The 23,894-nt window shown below is 43.9% G+C and overlaps 1 protein-coding gene and 1 non-coding gene across 2 annotated transcripts; one reads left to right on the top strand and one right to left on the bottom strand.

Annotated features, from left to right (window-relative positions):
- Positions 1 to 8,075: 8,075 nt before the first annotated feature.
- LOC114884107 (zinc finger and SCAN domain-containing protein 5B-like) lies at positions 8,076 to 11,064 on the bottom strand. The gene is made up of 4 exons (XM_029202746.1): positions 10,681 to 11,064; positions 10,178 to 10,384; positions 9,095 to 9,245; positions 8,076 to 8,722 (listed from the first exon to the last, which is right to left on the bottom strand). The coding sequence occupies exons 1-4, from the start codon at positions 11,062 to 11,064 to the stop codon at positions 8,076 to 8,078; spliced, it is 1,389 nt and encodes a 462-aa protein (XP_029058579.1).
- A 2,950-nt stretch (positions 11,065 to 14,014) lies between these two features.
- LOC114890086 lies at positions 14,015 to 14,121 on the top strand. Its single transcript, XR_003792224.1, has one exon. It is a non-coding gene; the product is annotated as a U6 spliceosomal RNA (small nuclear RNA).
- The last annotated feature ends 9,773 nt before the right edge of the window (positions 14,122 to 23,894 follow it).

The raw sequence follows: 23,894 nt of genomic DNA, 5'->3' as shown, positions 1-23,894 counted from the left end.
AGAGACTGCTTATGGGTACAGAGGTTCCTCTGGGGATGATGAAAAATTTTTGGAGCTAGATAGTTGCAAAACATTGTGAATGTCCTAAACGTCACTAATGGTAAGTTTTATTTTTTATTTTTTTTCAAAAAATTCTTTGAATTTTATTTGATATGTGTGTAGTCAAAATTCTCAACAAGGCACCTAAACCACGAGCAAGAGAAAACAAGAACAACTGCCAGCAAAATCACATCAGCAACGACTTTAGATACTGGAGTTATTCATAGAATATGAGTTAGGCTTAATATTTTAAATATATTCTTTTTTTTTTGGTAAGTTTTATAGGGACTTCCCTAGTGGCGCAGTGGTTAAGAATCGGCCTGCCAATGCAGGGGACACGGGTTCGAGCCCTGGTCCGGGAAGACCCCACAGGCTGCGGAGCAACTAAGGCTGTGTGCCAGAACTACTGAGCCCATGTGCCACAACTACTGAAGCCCACGTGCCTAGAGCACATGCTCCTCAACAAGAGAAGCCACCCCAGTGAAAAGCCCACGCACCGCAACAAAGAGTAGCCCCTGCTCACCACAACTAGAGAAAGCCCGTGCGCAGCAATGAACATCCAATGCAGGCAAAAATAAATAAATAAATGTATTTAAAAATTTTTATATTATGTGTATCCTGCCACAACTTAAAAAAAATCCCACATAACATTTCTTGAGGGAATTCATAAATGAATTCTTTCAGTTCTCCATATCCTTATCATTTGTGAGCGGTGGCTTGAGATTAGGGAGATGAACTTGAAACTTTTCATTCAATTCTGTGATTCTACAGTTGGAGTTTTGAAACCCCCCTGGGGTTCCCTACTCAAACACTAGGCAGTTGGGACCAAGCCCTCCCACCCTAGCAGTGGACAAAACCCCCTTCCCTGCGAGAACATACTTGGTGTCCACTTCTGGGTTACAGTAATGGCAGTAACACTTGGGAGGCTGAAGAAGGGGTGAACCAGAAACAGAGAAAGAGATGGCAGGGGTGAGGCAAGTCTACCACCTTCCCTCCCTTTCTCCCCAGTCCTCCTTCCTTCTTTCCTGCCCGCCTCCTTCTCCTTCCCTCTTGTGGCGACATCCTGGGGTCTCCCCTCTTACTGCTTCATCTTCCAGCCAGTTCACTCCGTCCCCATAAGTGACAGGATCCTCTAACCTGGGGTTTCTCAACCTCATCACCACTGACATTTTGACCTGGGTCAGTCTTTGCTGTGGGCACCGTCCTATGCAATATAGAATGTGGAGAGGCATCCCTGACCTCTATCCACTAAGTGCCAGTAACAACCCCTCCTCCAGCAGTGACAACCCAAAAGGTCTCCAGATGCTGCTGAGTGTCCCCTGAGTGGCAAAATCACCCCCATCTGAGAACCACTCATCTAACCAAGGGCCCATGCCAAGCCTGGCACTCATCTCCTCGGCCCCTCGGCCTTCCCCATCCCTCACACCAAATCCGTTAGCACTTCTTCTACAAGTGCTGCAAGGTCCTCCTCATCTTCACTATCATCACCAACATCCTGCCTGGGCCTTGGGTACCCGGCTCCTCCTTCCCTTCCTTCAAGCTCCCCTCTCTCCCCCTCCCTCCATCCATTCCCCCTCCCCCTCCCTCCATCCATTCCCCCTCCCCCTCCCTCATTAGGTACCCAGCTTTTCCTACCCAGCCTTCTTTACTGTAGGACACGAACAAGAAGGTGACCATCATGTAGGCGCATCTCAACGCGTTCCACCTGGTGTTCTTTCTTCGGAGGCTTCTTCAGGGTGGTAGTAGTTGGGTGAAACTTCACTGGGGAAAACCGAGTGGACACAACCGACGATGTGAAGACCTGCCCTTCCCTGTGTGGACATCCTGCCCTTCCCGAATTTCTGTCCGCACAGATGTCCCTCTGAACCCCACACCCACAATCCACCTGCCTCCCAGATTGAAATGTGGTCCACTGCTGCCGGGTTCCTTCACCTCTCCTCTCCATCCCCAAGGCGCCAGCCTCCCTTCCCCTCCTGACTACCGTTGCCCCAGCCTTCTACTGAACTCTCCTCTCCCTCAAACCAGCTCCCACCGGGGCCGCAAGGATCTAACACCCAGATCTGACCGTGTCACCTCCTCATTGCAGACCTCATCTAGTGCACAAGTCCTGTTTTACCTGCCCAACAGTTTTTCCCTCTTCTTTTTCCATTTTAAATTTTAATGAAACTATCACATACAAAAAACTAATACAAATAAAGTTAAATACAAAATGGAGACAGCACTTGAAAATTCCCTGAGCGAGGAACCCATGTAAGTCGTGGAAGTTAAACTAAATCTAGCTTCTTTCAGGAACATAAGCAAAATTTAAATTATTTCTTTTAAATGCCTCTGGTAACCATAAGAGGAACTTAAGTCATCTTCCGCAAAATGGTATAAGATAGTCCCCTTTTAACCAATCCCACTGCCATCTGGAAACCTCATTGTAATAACCATCACTTTAAAGCAAAAACAGGGACTTGCCTGGTGGCGCAGTGGTTAAGAATCCACCTGCCAATGAACGGGACACGGGTTCGATCCCTGGTGCAGGAAGATCCCACATGCCGCGGAGCAACTAAGCCCGCGTGCCACAACTACTGAAGCCCGTGTACCTAGAGCCTGTGCTCTGCAACAAGAGAAGCCACTGCGATGAGAAGCCCACGCACCACAATGAGGAGTAACCCTCGCTCGGGGCAACTGGAGAGGGCCCACGCGCAGCAACGAAGACCCAGCGCAGTCCAATAGATAAATAAATTTATTTATTTATTAAAAAAGAAAAAGTCTACAAATGACAAATGTTGGTGAAAAGGAAACCCTCCTACACTGTTGGTGGGATTGTAAATTGGTGCAGCCACTGTGGAAAACAGTATGGAAGTTCCTTTAAAAGCTAAAAATAGAACTACCATATGATCCAGCAATCTCACTCCTGGGTCTATATACATAGACAATGAAAACACTAATTCAAAAAGATACAGGTACCTAAAAAAAAGAGAAAGATACAGGCACCTCAGTGTTCATAGCAGCGCTATTTAGAATCGGCAAGACGTGGAAGCAACTTAAGTGCCCATCAACAGATGAACGGATAAAGAAGATGTGAGATATATATATATATATATATATATATATAGAGAGAGAGAGAGAGAGAGAGAGAGAGAGAATATTATTCAACCATAAAAAGAATGAAATTTTGCCATGTGCAACAACATGGATGATCTGGAGGGTATGATAGTGAAATAAGTCAGAGAAAGACAAATACTGTGTGTTATCACTCATATGTGGAATCTAAAAAATAAAACAAATGAATGTATGTAACAAAACGGAAACAGACTCACAGATATAAAAAAGAAACGAGTGGTTACCACTGGGAAGAAGGGTAGGTAGGGGTAAGGGATTAAGAGTTACAAATGACCGTGTGTAGAAGAAATAAGCTACAAGGATATATTGTACAGCAGAGGGAGTATAGACATTATTTTATAACTTTAAATAGAGTAAAATCTATAAAAATTTTGAATCATAATGTCGTACACTTGAAACTAATGTAATATTAATCAACTATACCTCAATACAAATTATAAAAATATGTAAAATCATAATTTAGTCTCATAAAATAGCATAATAAATAAAACAGGTTATAATCTAATTGGAAGATTATCATATAGTAAGCACAATTTGATCTCTATATAATACTTTGGGGTCAATAATAATCTGTATAATAAAATATTTCATTTTATTATTTATAATATATTTATATATTGTAAATAATAATAAAATTAAAAATAAATAATAATAAATATAAAATAATAAATAATATAATAAAAATAATAATACATTTCAATATAATATAATATTTCTTTATAAATTTATTTATTTTGGGGGGGCTGCGTTGGATATTCTTTGCTGCTCACGGGCTTTATCTAGCTGGCGAGCGGGGTCTACTCTTCATTGTGGTGTGCGGGTTTCTCTTTGCGGTGGCTTCTGTTGTTGCAGAGCACGGGCTCTAGGTGCACGGGCTTCAGTAGTTATGGCATGCGGGCTCAGTAGCTGTGGCGCATGGGCTTAGCGGTTCCGAGGCATGAGGGATCTTCCCAGACCAGGGCTTGAACCCATGTCCCCTGCATTGGCAGGCGGATTCTTAACCACTGCGCCACCAGGGAAGTCCCACAATAACATTTAAATATACCATTCTAGTAAAAGAAAAAAATGGCAGGTCATGTGAATTACCAAATGAAGGGTCAAATTAATTCCCACACTAACAGCAGAAAGATTTATTTTTTTTAAAACAGATACTCATTCCTTGAAGCATCAGTTAGCAAAACATTTCCTCATTTGAAGAACTGGTTATTTTACTTTATTGTTTCATTTTATTTTTTATTGAAGTATAGTTGACTTACAATATTACATTAGTTTCAGATGTACAAAGTAGTAATTCGATATTTTTATAGAATATACTACATACTTTATTATAAAATATTAACTGTACTCCCTGTGCTGTATATTACATCCTTGTAACTTAGTTTATACCTACTAGTTTGTACCAATTAAGTCCCTTCATCTATCTTGCCCCTCCCTCTTCTTTCTCCCCACTGGCATCACTAGTTTGTTCTGATTCTGTGAGACTCTTTTGTTATATTGTCCCTTTTTTTACTTTTTAGATTCCATTGGTTATTTTATTTTATTATTATTATTATTATTGACCATGCCATGCAGCATGTGGGATCTTAGTTCCCCGACCAGGAACCAAACCTGTGTCCCCTGCATTGGGAGCATGGTGTCTTAACCACTGGGCCACCAGGGAAGTCCTGGTTATTGTATTTTATTTTATTTTAATTTTTCGGACACTTTAAATTATTTTTAATACAATTTTTAAAGGTTACACTCCATTTACAGTTATTACAAAATATTGGTTATATTCAGCACTATTCACAATAGCCAACACATGGAAACAACCTAAATGTCCATCGACAGATGAATGGATAAAGAAGATGTGGTACATATATACAATGGAATACTACTCAGCCATAAAAAAGAATAAAATAATGCCATTTGCCACTACATGGATGGACCTAGAGATTGTCATACTGAGTGAAATAAGACAGAAAGAGAAAGACAGACACCATATGATATCACTTATATGTGGAATCTAAAATAAGACACAAATGAACACATCTATGAAATGGAAACAGACTCACGGACATAGAGATCAGACTTATGGTTTGCCAAGGGGGAAGGAGGTGGGGTAGGGATGAATTGAGAGTTTGGGATTAACAGATGCAAACTATTATTGATAGGATGGATAAACAACAAGGTCTTACTGTATAGCACAGGGAACTATATTCAACATCCTGTGACAAACCATAATGAAAAGATTATGAAAAAGAATGTATGACTGAATCACTGTGCTGTCCAGCAGAAATTAACACAACATTGTAAATAAACTATACTTCAATTTTTAAAAAAAAAGCAACCATAGGCAACAATATTGAGATTCTAACCAGCAAAGAGGTACACTTCAAAATGATGGCCTTCTATTTGTGCCTCTGGAGGCAAAAAGTACAACATCCAGTTTGGCAAGAATGTAGGAAAATGATCACCCTGCTCTCTGCTGGCCGGATTGTGAAGTGTTAGTTTCCCGGCAGGTATTGTATCTGGTAACATATACTAAATGTTGTATGAATGTGCATGTGTCTTGACCCAACAATTTACAATTATCGAAATCAGAGAAATGTTCCAAACTTGCTAAGAAGAGTTAATTGTCACTTATTTATTGTTACATTAAATTAATGACAATGGCTAAATACTCCCTATCTTTAAAAAAATAATAAATATATATATTATATATAATATATATATATTATATATATATAGGCTATATTCCCAGTGTTGTACACTACATCCTTGCAGCCTAATTTACACCCAAAAGTTTGTACATCCTACTCCCCCACCCATATATTGCCCATCCCTGCCCTCTCCCGACTGGTCACCACTAGTTTGTTCTCTATATCTGTGAGTCTGCTTCCTTTTTATTATACTAGTTTGTTGTATTTTTTAGATTCCACATATAAGTGACATCATATGATATTTGTCTTTCTCTGTCGGACTTACTTCACTCAGTATGACAACCTCTAGGTCCATCCATGTTGCTACAAATGGCATTATTTCATTCTTTTTATGGCTAATATTCCATTGTATATACATACCACACCTTCTTTATCCATTTTTCTGTTGATGGACATGGGTTGCATCCATGTCTTGGCTATTGTAAATAACGTTGCTATGAACTTTGGGGTGCATGTATATTTCTGAATTAGTGTTTTTGTGTTCACTTGGGTGACAAGTTCTTCTCATCTCACAGAAGAGTTCAACAATCAACCATAGTTAATATGAGGATCCAGGGAGGTCAGTTGTTTTCCCAAGGTCTCCGAGTTAGCTCGGAGAATAGAAAGTTGAATAGAAAGCCAAACCTTTCGAAAACCCACTTCTATCTGTCCTGATTTCTAAGTATTCTCTTTAGACATTCCCACTTGGGACTTACCCCACAGAGCCCTCTTGACCTCAGTGTCCTCAAGTCACAGACTTGTTCTCAAACTGTGCCAGGAGATGAAATGTCTCTATTTATATGGAGCTGGGGGAAATTCCAGGGGTCCCTGACTGTTACCCAGTAAGCAGAGTGATTGGGTTAATGTTGTGGAACGAACCATTTTGCATAATCCAGGTGGATTCAATTTTCCATGGAAACTTCACCAGGAGAAACCATGATTTATTCAAGAGGCTTCCATATTGGTTTTGTGGTAGACTTCTTTATTGTACTTTATTTATTCTAGAATTTTATGGATTGCTTTTTCTTGGGGGGGTCGGTGGGTGGGAAATGGATTGGTATTCCTGGTTTAGTGAATTATTTTCTCATTTGCGTGAAGTGTTCCAGGGAGAAAGAGAATAGAGATCTGATAGTTGGTGGGTTACCTAACTATTTTTTCTCATGTAAATAAGGCTTAAAAGACTTTTTTCTAGGAATTCCCTTGTGGCACAATGGTTAAGAATCCTCCTGCCAAGGCAGGGGACAGGGATTCGATCCCTAATCCAGGGAGATCCCACATGCTGCGGAGCAACTAAGCCCATGAGGCACAGTGACGGAGCCTGCGCTCTAGAGCCAGCAAGCCACAACTACTGAAGCCGGCGTGCCTAGAGACTGTGCTCCGCGACAAGAGAAGCCACTGCAATGAGAAGCCCTCGCACCGCAATGCAGAGTAGCCCCCGCTCGCCGCAATGAGAGGAAGCCCACATGCAGCAACAAAGGCCCAATGCAGCCAAAATAAATAAATAAAATGAATAAAAAGTTTAAAAAAATTTTTAAAGACTTTTTTTTTTTCTAATATCAGCTGATGAGCTCAACTATAAGAACCTATTTCTGAGTAGACATTTAGAAAACCAGAGGTTGAACACCAGCCCGGAGAAAGAATGATGCCTATCAATTTAGGAAGCCTTCCGTTTTGTAAACACCTAAGGAAGCAATATCTGAAAAAGTATAGAGGGAACATATTTCAACATAATAAAGGCCACATAGACAAGAACACAGCTATTATCTACTCCACGTAGAAGTCTTGGAGGAGGAAATACACAGAACACTCTTTGACAGAAAAGTGTTTGTTTATTTGAAATTTAAATGTCACTGGTTGTCCTGTATTTAGTCTGGCCACCCTACACGGAGCATCCTAATTTACAATGAAATCGTGCCTAACAGGAAGACAATCGACAGCAGCCTCAGTTTCATGATGAAGTACTGAAAACCAATGAAACATGACTTCATTGGAAGAAGAACACAGAGCAAAAGCTTATCAGAAAAGCATAGCCTACACTAAAGTAGAAAACAAAATCCAAAGGGAATTATAAGTTAGCGCTCAAGGATCCTCCTAATTCACGTGAATGGAACCCCATTAGGTTCCAGTATAATCCTAAATTCTTCAAATGTCATCCTTTCTTGATATTACATAAGTAACAAATTATCCTGAATTTCCTTCTTGGATCAGAAGAGACTGGCATCTGAGGGCAGGGACTGGGGCGAGTCATTTGGAATGTGTTTTCTGGTGGCGTTTGAAAGTCCCCAGCTGACAGAAGGCACTGTGACACTCGGGACACACGTAGGGTTTGAGCCCAGAGTGGGTGCGTCGGTGAACATTGAGGTTCCCTCTGTGGCTGAAGGCTTTGTCACAGTGCTCACAGCAGAAAGGCTTCTCCTTGGTGTGGGTCCTCTTGTGAGCACGCAGCGTGGAGTCGTGGGTGAACTTCTTGGGGCAGAGATCACAGCAGTATGGCTTCTTGCCTGTGTGGATCCGCTCATGAGCTCTCAGGTCCGAAGGCTGCATGAACCCTTTGTCACACGTGTTGCATCGAAAAGGTCTCTCTCCTGTGTGTGTCCTCTGGTGAAGGGTAAGCTGAGATGGATAAGGAAATCTCTTCTTGCATTCCCTACATTCATAGGGTGCCCATGCCTGGGCTTCTTTTCCCTCAGGAAGAATGTTGGGTCCCACCGTGCTAGGTGAACCAATGAAAGGGGACCCAAGTTGTCCTGAGAATTCTCCTTTGTCCAAAGATGTGGTTTCTTCTTGATGTACTTCTTGGAAACTGGGACTGTTGGCCTGTTTCCTTTTGAAACCTCTTAGACCCCTCAGAGAACCTTTTCTGTATCCACACTTAGTAGAAACTTCTCCCTCTGGAACACAAGAGGAAAACGCTCAGCATCCACATTTGAAATATGAATTCCTTCTTGGGGATTCTTCCCACCCTCTGCCCTCTCAGAATGTTCTGAAAAAAGAGATTCAGCACACAGCATTTAACAAGGAGCATTTTCCGTGGTGCCAACCTCATTGAAACCCAGTGCTGATGTGGCAGAGAACTTCCCATCAACTAAACTACCTAAGAGTCTAGATTATGACACACTCTGGAAAGGGGATGATGGAGAAGGTTGGTTTGGAGAACCAACTCCCCCCGCCCGCCCAAGGGATGGTAATGCTGGGTACCCAGCCCCAAGCCACCATAGGAAGGGAGTCATTAACTCCTCTGAATTCCAAGTTTCCAGACTCACCAGGACCTTTCAGATGTTCAGGCTCTTGAGATTGATGGGTTCTTGTCTCTTCCGTGTCTTCCATCAGGTCTTTCTCCAAGTTCTCCTTGGATGTCAGACCCTCCATTTCACCTGTTTCAGGAAAGGTCTCTGGCAGGAGACCTTTCTGGTCCTGCCAAGGAGCAACCAAGCAGAGTCAATAACCCAGCTACCTTAGTCCATGGAAAGCTCTGTTTCCTCTTTCCCCATCCCTGTCATATCATGATCTAAGACTCCAACTTTCTTAATATCAGTTTGGGGGATATGCCCTGACTTCTTCTGGGCCACCCCCATCACCCCAATTGATAATCATCTCCTGATACCTAAGTCTATCCTTGATCCCTACTGGCCACATCGTGCAATCAAGTCTTGATACCATAGTTGGCACTCTGAATTCTCAATGCATACATCTCTCTGTGTCATCTCAATACTCCCTGCCCCTGACCCTGGAAGCAAAGGACCCTGGGTACATTCTCCCAAGTTCATCACTTTTTCCTACTTTGTTTGAGTTCGTCCTTCTGATGGTGGTTATGCAGTACATGGTAAGATGATGAGCAGCATCCCTAGTCTCTACTCACTAGAAATCAAGAGCATCCCCTCCCCCACACCCAACCCCATTTGGACAAATCAGCTGTCTCCAGACATTCTCCAGTGTCCTCTAGGAGGAAAAATGAGTCGAATTGGGAACCACTCCTTCTACTCCAAGGGTTGACCATATTGTGAACTATGAAGTGCCTCTGAGGAAAGCAACCATGTGGAAATCAGCTGTCAGTGCATTTACCCGCGGCAAACTGACCTAGCACTATTCCATTGAGGCAGGATTCCTTTCTCCCCACTCTTAAAACTACACGTATTCATGGCAAAGGGACAAAGATGGATAAGTCTTCATTCTCACACAAGCTGGAAAATGTCTAGGAACTTAAGGCATCCATGAAAATCCCTGAAGCCAATGGGTCCATTCCTGTCCTTTACCAAAACTCCCAATTACTCTAGCAGCAATGTCCACCTGAACCTCTTCTAAGTTCTCCCAGACTCTCTCCAGAGACCAGGGCATCACACGCTCACCTGCCCCCTTGACAGGTCCTTGGCTCCTGTCAGAATATGCAGCTCTCGTCTTTTCTGCTGGCCGTTCTCTGGAGGTATCTCACTCACAGGGGATCGGGGCTCCCTGCATTGGTCTCTCTCATCGTTCATGTCACTGGCCTCGGATTCAACCATCTCAACTTCTGAGCTTCGCACAAGAAAGTCCTGTCCTTGTATGCGGACTATGGTCTGTGAGGGAAAAAACTCAATCGAGATCAGTCTCCTATACGACCTGGAAAGCAGCTCTCAAGGCAACCAATGGCATCGTACCATACAAGCGCACTTTTTTTGTTGTTTAAAAGATCTACATCCCTCAAGTTGGGACAGCCAAAAATAACTCTCAACGATGCCCAAAGAAACCTCTCACCCATTTGAATATCAGTGATTTAGAGTCAACCACTCAGATCCTATCTTGTTCAACCCCCAGCTTACAGGTCCCATCCCATCTCTCCCTTTCCCATACCGATCCCAAGGTTCCTACTCACACACTTCTTGGGTTTCTGCTTATTTCTTAGCATGTCCTCCAAGGCTTTGCAACTCTGCACCCCCGTTTCCTTGACTAAGACCTGGCACTCCAGCGGCATGCAGATCATAAACTGCTCCAGCACCAGCATGTCCATCGTCTGCTCCTTGGTGTGAAGATCTGGCCTCAACCACAGATGGCAGAGCTCACGGAGTCTCCTCAGATCCTGGACGGGGTCGGATTCCTCTGAGCTTCTAAATGTTCTGAAGCGAACGTGCCACATCTCCCGGTCACAGTCTGGCTCTTCCAAAAGTGTATCTTGGTGTGGCACAGACACTGGTGACTCTGATCCAGGGCCGTAGGGGAGTTTTCCTTGACCCCAGAAAAATATCTGGTCCTCAGCCATGTTGACGGAGAAATTTTCCAATAGGACACTGAGGAAACACTTGTAGAGCTGGTGCCAATTGAACTCTGTGGAAAGGGATTTCCTCTGCTTCTTCTCAGCAATAGAGTCACTGTTCAGAAGGCTGGGAAAAAAAAAAGAAAAGAAAAGAAAAGGAAAAGAATGAACCAGATGAGTTTCATTTTATTCCACCCTTCCCTCTCCCATACATCCCACATCCAAATACTGGACATCACTACCCCCCTGGTTCAATATTTCATGCCACAGACAATAATCCACTCTATTATAATTCTGACATCCACCTTTATAGGAAAACAAAAAAATTTCTGGTCAAAATATCCATAGCACCACGGTTCAGAAACCCTAGTTGAAAAAATGAACCGCAGCACACCACACCACGGACTATGGAAACATTCTTCTCATCTCACAGAAGAGTTCAACAATCAACCATAGTTAGTGTGGGGTTTGAGGGAGATCTGCTGCTTTCCCAAGGTCTCTGAGCTAATGCAAGGTGAATAGAAAGCCAAACCTTTCTGAAACCCACCTCCATCTCTCCTGATTTCTAAGCATTCTCTTTAGACATTCCCACATGTCACTTACCTCTTGGAGCCCTCTTGCCTTCAGCCTCCTCAAGTCCGGGACTGGCTCTCAAAGTGTGTCTGGAGCTGAAATGTCTCTATTTATATAAGAGCCAGGGGAAATTCCAGGTGTCCCTTCCTATAACCTCATCATCCCAGTGATTGGATAAAGGTCTTGGATGGAACCATTTTAGATAATCTGGGTAGATTCAATTTTCCATGGAAACTCCACCAGGAGAAACCATGATTTGTTAAAGAGGACTCCATGTTGGTTTTTTGTAGATTATCTTTATCATATTTTATTTATGTTAGACTTTATGGTTTGCATTTTGGGGGGAAACAGATTGGTTTTCCTGATCTAGTGAATTTACTCTCACTGCCTGGAGAGTTCGAAGGAGTTAGAGAATTGAGATCTAATGGTTGTAACCAAATCGGGTTACCTACTCTTTTTTCTTTTCTCATGAAATAAGTTGTAAAAGACTTTTGTTTAAAAGCAGCCAATGAGCTGAAGTGTGCGAAGAACCTATCTCTTTTTTTTTATGTTTTGAATTTTTTAATTTAATTTTATTTATTTATTTTTTTAAAAAAGTTATTTTTTATTTATTTATTTTTGGCTATGTTGGGTCTTTGTTGCGGGTTTTCTCTAGTTGTGGCGAGTGGAGGCTACTCTTCGTTGCCGTGCACAGGCTTCTCATTGTGGTGGCTTCTCTTGTTGCAGAGCACGGGCTCTAGGTGCGTGGGCTTCAGTAGCTGTGGCACGCGGACTTCAGTAGTTGTGGCTCGCGGGTTCTAGAGCACAGGCCCAGTAGTTGTGGCCCACGGGCTGAGTTGCTCCGTGGAATGTGTGATCTTCCCGGACCAGGGCTCGAACCCATGTCCCCTGCATTGGCAGGCAGATTCTTAACCACTGCGCCACTGGGGAAGCCCTATTTTATTTATTTTTTTATACAGCAGGTTCTTATTTGTTATCTATTTTATACATATTACTGTATATATGTCAATCCCAATATCCCAATTCATCCCACCAGCACCCCTCTCCCCGCCACTTTGCCCCCTTGGTGTCCATACGTTTGTTCTCTACATCTGTGTCTCTATTTCTGCCCTGCAAACTGGTTCCTCTATACCATTTTTCTAGGTTCCACATATATGCGTTAATATACGATATTTGTTTTTCACTTTCTGACTTACTTCATTCCGTATGACAGTCTCTAGATCCATCCAAGGAGAAGAATCTATTTCTGAGTAGGCATTTAGAAAGCTAGAGGGTGTACACCAATGGGGAAAAAGAATGACACCCTATCCAAATAGGAGTACTTTATCTCAACAAGTATAGAGGGAACATATCTCAACATAATAAAGGCCAGGTAGACAAAACCACAGCTATCATCTACTCAATGTAAAAAAGACTGAGAAGAGGAAACACACAGAACACTCTTGGACAAAAGTGTGTTTGTTTATTTGAAATTGAAATTTCACTGGTTTTCCTCTATTTTACCTGGCTGCTATGCCAGGAGCATCCTATTTTACAACGAAATCACTCCTAACAGAAAGACAATCAGCAGTAGCTTCAGTTTCATAATGAAGTACTGAAAACCAGTGAAACATGCATTGTTTTTTTGTCTTTTGGGGGTTTTATTTATTTATTTATTTATTTATTTATTTATTTATTTTTGGCTGTGTTGGGTCTTCATTTCTGTGCGAAGGCTTTTTCTAGTTGTGGCGAGCGGGGGCCAGTCTTCATCGTGGTGCGCGGGCCTCTCACTATCGCGGCCTCTCTTGTTGCAGAGCACAGGCTCCAGACGCGCAGGCTCAGTAGTTGTGGCTCACGGGCCCAGTTGCTCTGCGGCACGTGGGATCTTCCCAGACCAGGGCTCGAACCCGTGTCCCCTGCATTGGCAGGCAGATTCTCAACCACTGCGCCACCAGGGAAGCCCAAGACATGCATTGTTGAAAGAAGAACACAAAGCAAAAACTTTATTTTAAAAAACATACGCTTGGGGCTTCCCTGGTGGCGCAGTGGTTAAAAATCCGCCTGCCAATGCAGGGGACAGGGGTTCGAGCCCTGGTACGGGAAGATCCCACATGCCGCGGAGCAACTAAGCCCTTGCACCACAACTACTGAAGCCCGTGCACCTAGAACCCGTGCTCCGCAACAACAGAAGCCACCGCAAAGAGAAGCCCGCACACCGCAACAAAGAGCGGCCCCCGCTCGCCAACTAGAGAAAGTCAGCGCGCAGCAACAAAGACCCAACGCAGCCAAAAGAAAAAAAAGAGAGAGAGAGAGAGCTCAAATAATGGGGTTTACACCAGTTAAATACAAGGATCCTGCATATCTCAAAGACCCTAAAGTTTGTAACATCAAAAACAGGGAGTATGTGCTCGCTTCGGCAGCACATATACTAAAATTGGAACGATACAAAGAAGATTAGCATGGCCCCTGTGCAACGATGACACGCAAATTCGTGAAGCGTTCCATATTTTTCACCTAGAGGGGTGGGATAGGGAGGGTGGGAGGGAAGGAGACGCAAGAGGGAGGAGATATGGGGATATATGTATATGTATAGCTGATTCACTTTGTTATAAAACAGAAGCTAACACACCATTGTAAAGCAATTATACTCCAATAAACATGTTAAAAAAAAAACAGGGAGTAAATTCTATAAAGTTATCAGCAGTAAATTTATTTTACGGTTGAAAAAAAAACAACAACAAAACAGTTTCCAAAACCAGCAACAGGCAGGTGGAGTAGAGTGCTGGGGATGGAGGGTAGGGCAGTCTAACTACCCATTCGCTCACCAGTGGCCTTCCACAGGTCTAGGATCCCGAGGGCTATCTTCTCCTTCCGGCCTCCATCAGTCCTGGCCGAGGATTGGGGGCAGCACGACCAGGTGGTCGTTAAAGGCAGGGAGAACACAGAATCCAGCAGACCCAGAGCACTGCTCATCGGATGGGGCACCTCCACCGAATCCGGGGGAACAGGCTACACGCTGACCATCCCTACTTGCCAGGGAGAGGACTGTGGCTTTGACAAGTAGACACTTGCTCAACGTTATCCCACCACTAAGTGGCAGAACTGGGGTTTGAGCCCAACTGCGTCTGGACCCAAACCTCACATCCTCTCTGCTCTGCCACACCGTTGTGTCACTGGAATGTTGGCATGTGACTGATTTAACTGTCATGAAGCAGCACATCCCAAGTATACAGCTAGTACCCAATGAAGATGTGCTTGGGGGAACGGGGAGAGAGGGTGGAGGATCCTCCCAGGAATTGCTGTAGTTTATCTAATCTTCACAGCATCTCCATGCAGCAGGGGGACATCGTTATACCCATTGTCACAGATGAGGAAACTCTGGCATTGAGAGATGAAGGCGGCACACCAAGCCAGGGGCAGAGCCGGGACTTGAAGCCAGCGCTCTGGCTCCAGGATCCATGCAGCATATCACTCCACTAGACTAACCCTCAAGACAGGTCAGGAAATAAAGCCCATGGCCTTGAGGGAATGTGAGTTTAGGGTTGTTACAGGGTTGCCAATGCACTGCTCACAGGCACGAATCAGGGATGGAGCGCTCAGAAGGTGCTGAGTTCCTTTGATAATTATAACGGCTAACATTTACTGTGGGTTTTACTACATGCCAGCGTCGGTTCCGAGGAGGACTGGCTACCTAATCTAGGGGGCCCAGTGCAAAATGAAAATATGAGGCCCCTCGATGAACACGATTAAGGATTTCAAGATGACAGCAGGGCATCATCATGTGGGGCCCCTCCTGGCATGGGGTCCTGTGTGGCTCTGCAGGCTGCTTGCCCATGAAGCCGGCTCTGGGTCTAGTCCTTGACATATTTACTCACCTAATCCTCCCAACAACCCTGGCAGGTAACAATTATTAGTAGCCTTGTTTAACAGAAGAAGAAACTGAGGCTCAGAAAGGTTGGGCTAATAGCCTGAATGAACACGTTTCATAGCAGAGCTACAATTCAGACCCAGGCAGATATGAGAGTCTTAACAATTATGTGTCCTGAATATTTAAGCCTTGGTTTTCTTTTTCCTTCTTTTCTTTTTTTTAGCATAATAGGAATAACGTACATTTATTGAGTAATTATTATGTACCTATACTCCAAAGGATTATGGCCTAGGAAACACATCCATTCACCTTGCAGTTTTGTCTGTCTAGATCGTGATGTACACTTGTTAATTCCTGTCTTGCTGATAAGCCTCTGTTTTCCATTCTGTCAAAGGGAAGTAACACGATAAAGTCTACATTCGAATTTGCCGGATAGAACTGGCCAGTGCATGTTCAGGGTTTAGCACTGGTCCTGGGGCCAAGAAAGCGCCCATGTCAAAATCCCCTGAACGTCCCATCAGATGGGGATCATTATCCTCTAGTTATGTAGAAAGAGGGAAACTCAAAGAAACTGAAGTGGCTTACCCTCAGCCACCATGGAGCATAGGTGGTACCCCAACGTGCGGCAGCCATACTGACTACCTGCTGAAGGTCATTCTAAGAGCCTGCCACCCCTGCTCCCCGCAGAGGATCATCAACAGAGAGAGATAATAGGCAACGTGCCAGAAGTCATACAGCTAGAAAGTGACAGAACGGGACTTCCAACTCAGCCCCGTCTCCACGGCCCAGGCTCTGAATCAGGGGCTCTCAAAATGTGGTCTCAGGACCACCAGCACCAGCATTGCCTGGGAACTGGTTAGAAATGTAGACTCAATCAACCACAAACTCTGGGGATGGCACTCGGTACCTTGTACGTTAACACGCCCTCCAGGGGATTATCCTGCTTGTTACAGCCTTGAAAATTTACAATGATGGGAAGTTTTACCTTGGAAGGCATCTTTGGGCATCTCTGGGCAAACACTAATCATTAGGAAGTTTTTGCTTTGGATAAGCTGAGCCCTCACCCCCTGTATTCCACCCGTGTTCTGCTCTACCCTCCTGGGACCGAGGAGGTGAAATCAACTCCGCATCTTTCTTCTCATATTTTTTCTATTTATTTTTTTGGTCGTGCCCCGTGGCATATGGGATCTTAGTTCCCCAACCAGGGATCAAACCTATCCCCCTGCATTGGAAGCGCAGAATCTTAACCACTGGACTGCCAGGGAAGTCCCTCTTCTCATATTTTCACAACTTGTTCCCTGGCCCCAGCTCAGCCAGGAAAATTAGAACTCTCTTCCTAGGAGGGCAGTGACAGGGGATGCTACAGGTGTGCAGGAGCACAGGAAGGTCTCACCCGGTGGACAGGAGCAGAGGCTGGAGTCTCCGCCAGGCTGAGCAGGATGCCAGGAAGGACCAGTAGGACAGACAGAGCCATCTGAGGGCTGGAGGGATGGGCGCTTAGGGCTGCAGAGCACTGCAGAGAAAGGATAGTGAGTTTGTTTACTTATTCTGTAGCTTTACTGAGGTATAATTGATAAGCAAAAAATGACAGACATTTAAAGTGTACCTCTTTGTAAGTTTGGACATTTGCTTTCACCTGTGATGCCATCAAGGCAATAGACACATCCACCAACTACAAAAACTTCCGTGGGTTGTTTTTTGTTTTAGTTTTTTGTTTATTTTGTCACATAAGATCTATCCCCTTAATGTATTTTTTCCTTCCGGTTTTACTGAGAAATAATTGACATGCAACACTGTATTAGATTAAGGTGTAACTGTCACTGTTTGCAGACGACATGATACTATACATAGAGAATCCTAAAGATGCCACCAGAAAACTACTAGAGCTAATCAGTGAATTTGGTAAAGTTTCAGGATACAAAATTAATGCACAGAAATCTCTTGCATTCCTATACACTAATGATGAAAAACCTGGAAGAGAAATTAAGGAAACACTCCCATTTACCACTGCAACAAAAAGAATAAAATACCTAGGAATAAACCTACCTAGGGAGACAAAAGACCTATATGCAGAAAACTATAAGACACTGATGAAGAAATTAAAGATGATACCAACAGATGGAGAGATATACCATGTTCTTGGATTGGAAGAATCAATACTGTGAAAATGACTATACTACCCAAAGCAGTCTACAGATTCAATGCAATCCCAATCAAATTACCAATGGCATTTTTTACAGAACTAGAACAAAAAATCTTAAAATTTGTATGGAGACACAAAAGACCCTGAATAGCCAGAGCAGTCTTGAGGGAAAAAAACGGAGCTGGAGGAATCAGACTTCCTGACTTCAGACTATACTACAAAGCTACAGTAATCAAGACAATATGGTACTGGCACAAAAACAGAAACATAGATCAATGGAACAAGATAGAAAGCCCAGAGATAAACCCATGCACCTATGGTCAACTTATCTATGACAAAGGAGGCAAGGATATACAATGGAGAAAAGACAGTCTCTTCAGTAAGTGGTGCTGGGAAAAATGGACAGCTACATGTAAAAGAATGAAATTAGAACACTCCCTAAAACCACACACAAAAATAAACTCAAAATGTATTCGAGACCTAAATGTAAGACCGGACACTATAAAACTCTTAGAGGAAAACATAGGAAGAACACTCTCTGACATAAATCACAGGAAGATCTTTTTTGACCCACCTCCTAGAGTAATGGAAATAAAAACAAAAATAAACAAATGGGACCTAATGAAACTTCAAAGCTTTTGCACAACAAAGGAAACCATAAACAAGACAAAAAGACAACCCTCAGAATAGGAGAAAATCTTTTCAAATGAATCAACAGACAAAGGATTAATCTCCAAAGTATATAAACAGCTCATGCAGCTCAATATTAAAAAAAAAAACAACCCTATCCAAAAATGGGCAGAAGACCTAAATAGACATTTCTCCAAAGGAGACATACAGATGGCCAAGAAGCACATGAAAAGCTGCTCAACATCACAAGTTATTAGAGAAATGCAAATCAAAACTACAATGAGGTATCACCTCACACCAGTTAGAATGGGCATCATCAGAAAATCTACAAACAACAAATGCTGGAGGGGGTGTGGAGAAAAGGGAACCCTCTTGCACTGTTGGTGGAAATGTAAATTGATACAGCCACTATGGAGAACAGTATAGAGGTTCCTTAAAGAACTAAAAATAGAACTACCATATGACCCAGCAATCCCACTACTGGGCATATGCCCAGAGAAAACCATAATTCAAAATGACACATGCACCCCAATGTTCACTGCAGCACTATTTACAATAGCCAGGTCATGGAAGCAACCTAAATGCCCATCGACAGACGAATGGATAAAGAAGATCTGGTACATATATACAATGGAATATTACTCAGCCATAAAAAGGAACGAAATTGGGTCATTTGTTGAGACGTGGATGGATCTAGAGACTGTCATACAGAGTGAAGTAAGTCAGAAAGAGAAAAACAAATATCGTATATTAACACATATATGTGGAACCTAGAAAAATGGTACAGATGAACCAGTTTGCAGGGCAGAAATTGAGCCACAGATGTAGAGAACAAATGTATGGACACCAAGGGGGGATGGGGGTGGTGGTGTGATGAATTGGGTGATTGGGATTGACATGTACACAGTGATGTGTATAAAACTGATGACTAATATGGACCTGCTGTATAAAAAAATAAATAAAATAAAATTCAAAAATTAAAAATAAATAAATTTAAAGAAAGAAGCAGAATACAAGGGGAAGGGGAAGAGGAACAGCCAAAAGGAACACTTTTCAGGTATGGGACTCAGATGGGATGGAGTAGGCAGAGGAGGGCTGCTTTTGTTATAAACCTTGCAGTATATTTGACTTGTAAAACTATATATGATTTTTCTGAGTGATTACTTTGATAAAAAATTAAAAATAAGTTTAAAAAAGAAAGATTAGGGCTTCCCTGGTGGCGCACTGGTTGGGAGTCCGCCTGCCGATGCAGGGAACACGGGTTCGTGCCCCGGTCCGGGAGGATCCCACATGCCGCGGAGCGGCTGGGCCCGTGAGCCATGGCCGCTGAGCCTGCGCGTCCGGAGCCTGTGCTCCGCAACGGGAGAGGCCACACCAGTGAGAGGCCCGCGTACCGCAAAAAAAAAAAAAAGAAAAGAAAAAAGAAAGATTAAGGTGTACAACCTGAAACTAACACAACATTGTAAATCAACTATACTCCAATAAAATTTTACAAAGAAAAAAGGAAAAAGAAGTAGAACATTAACCACACCACAGAATTTCCCTTCCAATCACTATTACTATTCTCTTCAGGGTTAAACTGATTTTGAACCTTGTAAATTAGCTTAGCTTGTTTTTGAACTTTATATAAATGTAATACTACTGTTACACACACACACACACACACACACACACACACAGATTAAGGTGTACAGCGGGGCTTGACATAGGTATATATTGTGAAATTATTACAATAAGTTTAGTGAACATCCATCACCTCATATAATTGCAAAAAATTTTTTTCCCTGTGATGAGAACTTTTAGGGTTTATTCTTTCAGCAACTTTCAAATATATAATACGATGGTATTGGTAATGATTGTCACCATACTCTACTTTACATCCCCAGTATTTATTTATCTTGTAACTAACTGAAGGTTTGTACCTTTTGACCATCTTCATCCAATTCCTCCATGCCCCCAGCAACCTCGACCTTTGGTAACCACCAATCCGATCTCTTTTTCTATGGGTTTATGGGTTTGTTTTGTGTTTTTTTAAGATGCCACAGAAAAGTGACATTATACAGGAACTTCCCTGGTGGCACAGTGGTTGAGAATACGCCCGCCAATGCAGGGGAGCTGGGTTCGAGCCCTGGTCTGGGAAGATCCCACATGCTGCGGAGCAACTAAGCCCGTGCACCACAACTACTGAGCCTATGCACTATATCCCGTGAGCCACAACTACTGAGCCCGCGTGCCACAATTACTGAAGCCCGCATGCCTAGAGCCCGTGCTCTGCAACAAGAGAAGCCACCGCAATGAGAAGTCTGTGCACTACGACAAAGAGTAGCCCCCGCTCGCCGCAACTAGAGAAAGCCCGTGTGCAGAAACGAAGACCCAACGCAGCCAAAAACAAACAACAAAAAAAATGAGATCATACAGTATTTGTCTTTCTCTGTCTGACTTTTAACATATTATAAAGTGCAGAATACCCTATTGTTAACTGAAGTTTCATCCCTACGTCTTTTTGTCTTAAATATATAATAGAAAGTTAAAACGAACATTTCCGAATTTTTTGAAGTTTTTGTGGAGCACACTTATTTAAGTAAAACAAGAGAGCTGTTTTACTTAAGTTTTATTTAAGTAGAACAAGGGAGAATACCAAAGGAAGGAAGGAAGAGGGTATCTGACACATAAAATATACCCCACCAAACCCCACAATGCATGAGTGACCCAAGTTTAAGAACCACAGAGGCATCACCACTCCCCCCCTACCCATTCCCTTTGGCCCATCACCAAGCCCTGAAATGCCTCATTCTCACTCCCTCCTCCACCCCCTTCCCAGACCTCCTGTCCTTGTACCTGCCCTCACCTGTGCCCCGTCACCACTTGCCCCCATTTCTCCCCTTCCCCCCATCCTTTCCTACCTCCCTGTATCCTCCCAGGACCATCACCACCTCCCTGCTCTCACCTCACTGGATTTGGCAGCTCTCCCCAGCTCTCTCCAGTCTGGTCTGGGTCCCGGCTCCCGAGACTCCAGCTTTTATGCCTGAGGAGGGAAAGCAGGGGAGGCGGTGCTCAGCAAACTAGGAGACAAGAGGGAGAGAGAGTGTGGGGGTTGGACTGGGGCGAGCTGAGCTTTCACCCGCAGGAGAGGCTTTTCCTAGCTGCTCTGTGAGGTCACAACAAGGATGCTTCTCAGAGGGAAAAGTTTCTCTGCCGCAGTTTTCCCCACAGGCCCTCCAGCCCGAGGCGTTTGCTCTGCATTTATCGAAGGACCTCCCCCGTGCCATGTCTGTATTTGCGGGCAGGGGGCAGCAGGGGTGGGTGGGTGCAGAGCTTGGTATTCTTAGTTCTATCCTCAGCCTTGATTTCTCTTGACCTGTAGCTGGTGTTTGCAGTTCCCTTGCTGAGTCCTTTTCTCCTCTCCTGCACGAGGCACCTGGGTCACCTCTTTCCTTGTTTTTTGTGAATCTCCCCCTCCCTGGAAAATAAGCTCAGTGCGGGAGGGGGGGCATTTAAGTCCTGCTCATCACTGAATTGCTAGCACAGAGGTGCTCCACCAGGTGGGCACATTCGGCTGTGCTCGGAGACTCTTTGGCTTGTAGCGACTTGGGAGGGTGCTTCTGGCATCTAGTGGCCAGAGGCCAGGGGTGCTGCTTGACACCTTCTAGTGCAGAGGACAGCCCCCCAGCAAAGAACAATCAGTCCCAAACGTCCATAGTACCAAGGATGGGAAACCCTGCAGCAGCCCCTAAACGGTACCCAGAACTCAATAAATACTTGTTAGATGAACAAATGAAGTGCATGTGTGTGTGTGCGTGTTTATCTCCCTCCCTCTCCGTTTCTGTTTCTGGGTTTATCTGTTTCTCTGCCTCTTGGCCCCGGACAGCATCAGTTTTCCAGAGGCATGTACTCCTGGCTTTGCCCTGTGCTTCCTGACATTCTGGTCCTCACGGGACACGGTTTTCCTCATCTCTATGATGAAGGCGCGCTCAGCCTCTGAGACCCTTGCCTGTATTCCGCGGGGCTCCATTCCAGCTCCTCATTCCAGCCCTCCTGGAGTCCAAGCTCGCTCTGCTCGCCGCACAACAGGCCAATAAATCGGAGAGAAGGTGTTGAGGCAAGGAGTGCGACTTTACTCAGAAAGCCGGCAGACGGAGAAGATGGCAGACTAAAGTCTCCAAATAACCATCTTATCGGGGTGTTACCTTTCTTTTCTTTTCTTTTCTTTTCTTTTCTTTTTTTTGGCTGCGTTGGGTCTTCGTTGCTGCGCACAGGCTTTCTCTAGTTGCAGTGAGCAGGGGCTACTCTTCGTTGCTATGCGCGGGCTTCTCATTGCGGTGGCTTCTCTGTTGCTGAGCACGGGCTCTAGGCGTGCAGGCTTCAGTGGTTGTGGCACAAGGGCTCAGTAGTTGTGGCTCGCGGGCTCTAGAGCGCAGGCTCAGTAGTTGTGGCGCACGGACTTAGTTGCTCCGCGGCATGTGGCATCTTCCCGAACCAGGGATTGAACCCGTGTCCCCTGCATTGGCAGGCGGATTCTTAACCACTGCACCACCAGGGAAGTCCCTGAAGTAATTTTAGATGTACAGAAAAGTTGTCCAAATAATTTCCAGATACTCAGAAGCTCTACATGTTTACGTTTTACCACATTTGATTTCCCTGGACACCCACCCCTCTGCCTCTCTCCTCTCCATATAGGTGCATAGAGATATTCTGAACTGTGAGAGTAAGACGCAAACATGATGCCCCTTCACCTCTAAATTCTTCCGTTTTTTCCTAAAAACAAGGACGGTCTCATAATCACAGTAAAATTGTCAAAATTGCAGAATTAACACTGATACCGTTCTGATATCAAAGCTACAGACCTTATTAAAATTTCACCAGTTGTCGTAGTAATTCCATTTATAACAAAAGAAAACAAAAAGCAAACAAACCCCACCTCCACACCATACCTCTCTAGTCCCCTACACTGGAAGCCTTCCTCTACCTTCCTTGTCTTTCTTGACCTTGACATGGTCCTTGACATTTTGGGGTGCACCAGTGACTTGTTTTGTGGGACGATTTTCAATGTGGGTTTGTCTGGCATCATCTCATGATTAGATTCTTGGTATGCACGTTTGGCAGGAAACCCACAGAAATTATTGCTGTGCTGTTGTAGGAATTATCTCCTTCTGGGCACATCCTATCGTGGGAGCCTGGGAGGTCAATTCATCCACTCCAGGTGATGCTAACTTTAATTGCCTAGCTAGGATGGTGCCCATCAGGTGTCTCCACTGCAAAGTTCCTTTTGTCCCTTTGTAATTATTAAGTGCCTTGTGGGAAGATAGCTGGTGAGTATGTAAGTGTGCTTCCTTACTCTCCCTCTCTCTCTATTTTTTAAAAAATTTTATTGGAGTATTGTTGATTTACAGTGTTGTGTTAGTTTCAGGTGTACAGCAAAGTGATCCCGTTATACGTATACATGTATTCATTCTTTTTCAGATTCTTTTCTCATATAGGTTATCACAAAATTCCTTGCTCTTTCTTTTTTTTTTTTTTTTTTTTTTTGCGGTACGCGGGCCTCTCACTGTTGTGGCCTCTCCCGTTGCGGAGCACAGGCTCCGGACGCGCAGGCTCAGCGACCATGGCTCACGGGTACAGACGCTCCGCCGCATGTGGGATCTT

This window comes from Monodon monoceros, unplaced genomic scaffold (assembly GCF_005190385.1).
Source record: "Monodon monoceros isolate NGI ecotype Baffin Bay Population unplaced genomic scaffold, NGI_Narwhal_1 Super_Scaffold_10, whole genome shotgun sequence".
NCBI classification, from domain to species: domain Eukaryota; kingdom Metazoa; phylum Chordata; class Mammalia; order Artiodactyla; family Monodontidae; genus Monodon; species Monodon monoceros.
The sequence above is the reverse complement of the archived record's forward strand: the minus strand, read 5'-3'. Positions and strand labels throughout refer to the sequence as shown.

Bases quoted from the DNA above. Each gene is read 5' to 3' on its own strand.
- LOC114884107 (XM_029202746.1), bottom strand. From the start codon at position 11,064: ATGGCTGAGGACCAGATATTTTTCTGGGGTCAAGGAAAACTCCCCTAC. The intron at 9,246-10,177 runs GTGAGCGTGTGA...GCTCCTTGGCAG, and splicing joins AGGACCTGTCAAGGGGGCAG to GACCAGAAAGGTCTCCTGCC. The intron at 8,723-9,094 runs GTGAGTCTGGAA...CTTGTGTTCCAG, and splicing joins TGAACATCTGAAAGGTCCTG to AGGGAGAAGTTTCTACTAAG.